The sequence below is a fragment of the Etheostoma spectabile genome, chromosome 7, assembly GCF_008692095.1.
Source record: "Etheostoma spectabile isolate EspeVRDwgs_2016 chromosome 7, UIUC_Espe_1.0, whole genome shotgun sequence".
Classification (NCBI taxonomy): Eukaryota; Metazoa; Chordata; class Actinopteri; order Perciformes; family Percidae; genus Etheostoma; species Etheostoma spectabile.
The window spans coordinates 13,489,076-13,495,596 of NC_045739.1; the positions used below are offsets into that span (position 1 = coordinate 13,489,076).

At 36.4% G+C, this 6,521-nt stretch overlaps 1 protein-coding gene across 4 annotated transcripts; it reads left to right on the forward strand.

Moving 5' to 3' along the window:
- ttll9 (tubulin tyrosine ligase-like family, member 9) lies at nucleotides 1–4,839 on the forward strand. 4 transcript variants are annotated; one of them, XM_032519732.1, is made up of 14 exons: nucleotides 1–162; nucleotides 447–493; nucleotides 628–720; nucleotides 804–915; nucleotides 1,049–1,234; nucleotides 1,373–1,441; nucleotides 1,549–1,639; nucleotides 1,817–1,857; nucleotides 1,953–2,040; nucleotides 2,300–2,358; nucleotides 3,204–3,400; nucleotides 3,849–3,962; nucleotides 4,298–4,422; nucleotides 4,625–4,839. In XM_032519732.1, the coding sequence occupies exons 1-14, from the start codon at nucleotides 148–150 to the stop codon at nucleotides 4,693–4,695; spliced, it is 1,308 nt and encodes a 435-aa protein (XP_032375623.1). In that variant the 5' UTR covers nucleotides 1–147; the 3' UTR covers nucleotides 4,696–4,839. The 4 variants fall into 4 exon arrangements, with proteins under 4 accessions (XP_032375623.1, XP_032375624.1, XP_032375627.1 ...); XM_032519735.1 differs by having other exon boundaries at nucleotides 15–162; nucleotides 628–701; XM_032519733.1 differs by lacking the exons at nucleotides 1,549–1,639; nucleotides 1,817–1,857.
- The last annotated feature ends 1,682 nt before the right edge of the window (nucleotides 4,840–6,521 follow it).

Here is a 6,521-nt window from a genome sequence, read left to right on the forward strand (position 1 = left end):
GCACGATGTGGTTACCATGACAACAACTGTCAAACACTGCTCGGACAGGCTACCTTTGTCAGCTATGTTAGCTACTTATTACGCATGTTTTTAATATAAAGCTAGTTAACTAACTTAGTTTTCTAATACTTCATATCGTTCGCCTCCATGTCAAAGCATAAGGTAAAGAGACAGAGCACTATGTGTGCATTGTGTTGTCTTGTAGGCTTTTTTTACTCATGATGTGATAGGTTAAGATGGCTTGTTCGATTGACTTGCGTTAGCAAAGTTGCAACTAGCTAGCTAGTGTTACTGCTGAAGTGGGTTATAGCTAGCTAGTAGTTAGCATACCACAGTTGCTAAATGATGTCTAGTCTGCAGCTGTAAAGTGTGTGTAAAATAAAACTTTGTAATCAACACCATGGGGAATTAGGCTAAATATTGATTTGATTTCCCCCACTTTGCAGACATCTGGATACAAAGTTTCATATGACTGTAGCAAAAGTGAGGAGCGGTGAGTTTTGCTCTTAAGTTGGTTAATGAAGTTGGTTATTCACATTGCATTTTGTTGTGCAACCCTTTTTTGTAGATTGACAACAAATTAATTTACATACTGAACACAGTGACTATGTTACAATGTCCCTTTAGGGAGGGAAGAAGTTGTGTGCGTTACAAATGTGGCCCACTCAACACCATACAGGATGTCCTGCGCCATAGACCAGGTTGGGTAGAAGTCAAAGAGTGAGTAGTGTTGTCTGTGCATCATCATATCACTTTATCTGTCATAGCTTGAATCTGTTATTTTTTTTTATTTTTTATCACAGTGAAGGAGAGTGGGACTTCAACTGGTGTGATGTGGGCTGGCTCAGGGAAAATTTTGATCATTCGTACATGGAAGAACATGTAAGGATAAACCACTTTCGCAACCATTATGAGGTAAGGCAGCATCAGTCCAACATGCTTTAAGAATTTTATAATCTAATTTAATAATTATATATAAAATATCATTCTTATCATCAACATGTAGTCATGTAGTCTTTTTCTGTTTTTTTCATGCTTGATATTACAGCTGACTCGCAAAAATCTCATGGTGAAAAATCTCAAGAGATATCGGAAAAATCTGGAAAGGGATGTTGGCCGCCTGGAGGCAATGAAATGTGATTTTTTCCCCTGCACTTTTGCACTGCCCAGCGAATATCATCTCTTTGTAGAGGAATTCAAAAGAAGCCCTGGTAGCACCTGGATAATGAAGCCGGTTAGTTTAAGTAGAAAATAGATAATTCAGTGCAATCCAATTATCTTTTATTCAGTATTTGCATTACCTCGGAAACTAAAATAAAATAAGCAGCAAATTGCTCTTAAGTAATGATAATGAACTGGTATGTTTATTTAGGTAGCAAAATCTCAAGGAAAAGGCATTTTCCTGTTCAGGAAACTGAAAGACATCATGGATTGGAAGAAGGTAATGTGTATATATTTCATCAAGGAATTTGGTGTATATTAAATAACTAAAAACAGACATTCTACATACACCCATATATTCAAATTGGTATTATTGTGTTAACTCAGGACGGCATTCGCTCAGAGGAACAGAAGGATGCAGCTCAAGTGGAAAGCTATGTGGCACAACGTTATATAGAGAACCCCTATCTTATTAATGGTAATAATAATAAACTGAATAAAAAATACTTTAACTGTACTTTACTGTAAATCTCATTTCATTTAAAAACTATCAAATGTGCCAAAAACTAAAAATGGAATGGACTGGAGGATTAGTGAGCAAATAGAATTAGATTTATATCCCATCTTAATTTTTTTATGCTTTTTGTCGCCACAGGCAGAAAATTTGATCTGAGGGTCTATGTGCTGGTCACATCAGTATGTACTGAACCTTGTGAATCACATTGTTTTTATATAAAGTTATATCAGTTTTTCTGTGTGAGTGAATTAATGTTTGTGCATGTTTGTTTCAGTATGTTCCTTTGAAGGCCTGGCTGTATCGAGATGGCTTTGGACGCTTCTCAAGCACCCGCTTCTCCCTTAGCAGTATTGATGACAAGTGTATCCTTTTTTTCACTATCATTACAGTTTTGCTCCATTCATTCTAATGTCAAACGCTGATGTGATCTGGTTCTGGAGTTCATCCCTTAAAAAGTTGAGCCTTTGTCTAATGAAATATGCAAGCAAAATCTGTTTTAAATAGCCCAGTTTGACCCAATTTCAGAGACTGTTCCTAATTTCATCGCATTCATCCACATCACTGTGGAAGGTGTGAATACATCATTAAAGTTCCTAAGTTCTACTTAGTGCCATTCCTCAGATATGCACCTCACCAATGTTGCTGTTCAGAAAACAGCGCCCGACTATGATCCTGAAAAGGTGTGTAATTGTGGAAAGTCAGAGAATAGGTAAAGGTCCAATTTATGTAATATATTTACTCTAATAAATCCAAAAATGACCCCAATGTGTCATCAGATATTAACGAAACATGCTAAGTTGAAATACTATCTTTTCTGACAACAATGCTAATTCCATATTTTCTCGTTTTGAAATTTCCGTTCCATGACGGAATATCTGTTTGTGTTTTGGCTTCTGTGTTGTTATCAACTGCCCAGTCTGGCAGCCAGGCCGGGTTGCCAGAAATACCTGTAAAAACTTAAACCCAGCACGCTACAACTGTAACCTTAGCACAGCCATGAAAGCAGCAAACAAATGAACGGGATCAACGGAGATAGATTATACCCAACCTTAAAAAACATATTTCTAACAGTTGACCGGAGACGTAATAAACCCCTGGTACATATTGGAGATGTATTTTAAAGATAGAGAAAGCTTAGAGCCCAAAATGACGCCAAGTTGGCTAATTTGGTCCTGAACAGGTAAGCATTACGTTCAGGCTAATTTATCACAGCTACTAGGGACGGGCATTTCATGTCATTTCAACATTTGTGTAGTTATGCACATTAGCAACATTGTTGGATGCTCCAGTTTCAGCCTGGCAACCAACGTGAACTTTGAGTCTGGGGAGGAGGGGTCGGGGAGGCGACTCTTTAGTATTTTAAATTTGTACTGCAGTAGCTATTTTAAACACTAGCTGTCAGTATTACATATTGCACTTTTTAAAGATTCTTTTTGCCCCGAAATTTCTCCCTTTTACCAAAACTAGCTTCTCTTTATTCCTGCATTGTTTTTTTTACTAATCTCTAAATCTAATCTCTAAATAGGGATGTAAATGGCAGATGCAGCAGCTTCGAAGATACCTGACTGCAAAACACGGCAGAGAGACAGTAGAAACCCTGTTTACAGAGATGGATAGCATCTTTGTCCGCAGTCTACAGAGTGTACAAAAGGTCATTATAAATGACAAACACTGCTTTGAACTCTATGGGTACGACATTCTGCTGGATCAGAACCTCAAACCGTAAGTGCTCATACTGTCATAAAGTACAATGTATCATCACCTCCACATATTTACTTGCAAACATGCACTGAGGCATGCATGCTCAAAAAGAAGCACAGACAAGCACATGCACAGACAAGCAAACATTGTTGGACTTGCCTTCCTAGATACTGAAAAACAAAGTAGTAAATCTGTTAGTGTTAGGTTCCAGAAATAACCATGTATGATTAACCTCATAAATCTGCAGAGCAAATGAAAAATTGTCTGGTTTGCAATAATTCGGCTGTAAATAATACAGCACACCAATGATAGTGCCTCCGTCCAATGCCAGTAGTGTATTATTCATTCCCTTGCTTGTAACTTACCAACAATCTTTTTTGAGATGTGGATGTGCTAATGGATTGGCCAAATGCCTGCTCAAAAGGTAAGTAAATGTTGATGAATGTCTTCACCCTCCAACGTTTTGCAGGTGGTTGATTGAGGTGAATGCTTCTCCGTCACACACACCCAGTAGTCAAGAGGATTACGAGATGAAGTGCCGGCTGCTTGAAGACACTTTGAATGTTGTTGATATGGAGGGAAGGTAAACGCCTTTCTCATCGTGTGTTTGCCTCTTTGTGATCAGGGAACAAGATATAAGGGCTCTCTTTCCCTCCATTTAATATAGACATCACATTCTTTAATGATAGTTACCAATCTATACAACTTTGGAAGTATAATCTTGGGTTGTGGTATAATTAAAAGTTAAGAGCATGGCTGGAAAGATGCACTTTAACAGATTGCCCTAGCAACATTACAACTAAGTATTACAATTTCCCTCAGATTTCAAGGTGAATGCTGTACAACAGACAATAAGATGAGTTGCTTTAATCTCTTTCTGTCACTGTGTCCTAGTTAGCTGTGTTTTTTTCTCACTAGGCTGACTGGCAAGGAGAAAAGGGTGGGTGGCTATGATCTCATGTGGAATGATGGGCCTGTCTATAGGGAGGACGTCAACGTGGAAACATTTGGCAGTTCATGTTTCACTGCCAACACACACTTAGGTAACGTGACTGGGCTGCGAATACAGACTTTTCAAGGCAACAAAAGGCTCAAATTTTTTTTAGATTAATAAATCAATTGCAAGGCATTACGATAAATATGCAAACGCATGCATGCAGTTAGATGGTATTTGATAATGTAAAAAAGCCTTTATCATTCTATTATTACTAAATGCTGCGAAATTAAGACGGTTCGTTTTTGCAGGTTGTGTGAATGACAGAGAGAAGCAGCTTCGCCGGCTTCTAAAACCATTTCCAGGCCAAAAGAGGATGTAGCACACTCGTCATTATTATGTTCCAATGTTGAAATCTGAATTCCTGGTATGAAGGAAAACATAATTTTCAATACCTTCAATTGCGGAGTACAGGCTGGTCATGTTTGGGATTTTAGCAGTGACAGAAATAAAAAACAAAAAACAACTATGTATCATTTCTTCATTCCAAAGATTCATTGTTCCAAAGAATGGCCATTGGATTAATATCTCTTGAGTGCAAAACATTTATTTCTATGCCATACAAATACTTGCATTCGACATTGAGAAAATACATACCACAATCTTTCTGCCTGCGTGTCAACATAATGTACACATTAATAATATCATCGCCCCACATTTCCCCTTATCTATGGCTCGGATACTTGACATGAATATTAGGTAAAGAGGTGCAGTCTGAATACATATCACATTGTTTACATTGATGTAGTGTTCCCATGAATTACGTGTACATGGTGAATCACAACAAACAGATAAGACACTCTAATGTACTGTGTTCTACAGACTTTAAGTATGCAGTGGTGCATGGAGGTGATATGTATAACATTACCATGTAACAGCATTACAGCTAGGATGTGTTGAAATTCCATATTTCATATTATGATAACCAAAGGTACAGCACAGCAGACATTAAGTTACATTCAGCTTTCAATATTTTCTTTTTGTGCATGACAATGTAAACATAATAATGACAATAATGAATACAGGTAAACAACAACACTTATCAAATATAACTATGGTATATAAAATTTGGAAAAATATGCATTTACATTCGTAGCAAACATTACACTGTCTTCAATGGTAGAAAGAGCTCAGCTCTATGCAAAATACAGTATATTATTATAGACTACAATTCAAGCTGTTCAAACATGAAAAGCCCTTGTAACCAAACATTTTTAAACCATTTGCACAAATATGTCTGAAACAAATTGCATCACTGCAGGACACCACCACTCTTTGCACCGCTTTCTTTTCAGTCAAAGATGCTCTGAAAATATGTCTTAAAACATGAGGCACCAAAGAAAATAAGATAAGAGCATTGAAAACAAATACATTCCAACATTACAAACTCCACTAGTAACGGCTATGGTCATATTTGATGACTAAAATGTAATGAACTGTATTAAACTTCACTATGAATTACTTATGTTGAAAGCTGTCTAATGGTAGAGTGAATGCTTATGTTATGCCTATTTTAACATTAGTAGTATATCGAGAGATGATGATGTGCAGTTAAGCAGAGTTCAATTTACATAAAAGCTGTGTTTTTAGAATCCTAGTAGTGCTTTAGAGCAAAATGAGCCTTCTGTCAAAACACAGTCTCACATTATGACTGTATACTTACTAGGCCTGCACAATTTGGGGAAAAATATTAATCACAATTTTTTAGCTTGGAATTGATATCACAATTCTCTGGCACAATTTTTTTTTCTCACAAAGTATAAGTTTTATTGCACACATGAACCATGACACAACAAAAGAAAACAAATTGGCAGTACCAAACCTAGATTATTTTTGGCATCTATAGCACATTGCGCATCACCACAAGCCTGTAAACAAAGAGAGGCCTCAATGAAGAGAAGGGAGAGCATTGCAGCGCTTGGGAGCGCTTTAAAACCTATTTGATACAGACTATGTTTAAAACTCACAGAAGAAAGTAGTAGTTTGTGATGCAATCGGCTCGTAAAATTAAATCGATATATATATATATATATATATATATATATATATATATATATATATATATATATATATATATATATATATATATATATATATATATATATATATATATATATATATATAGATTTATCGTGCAGGCCTTATACT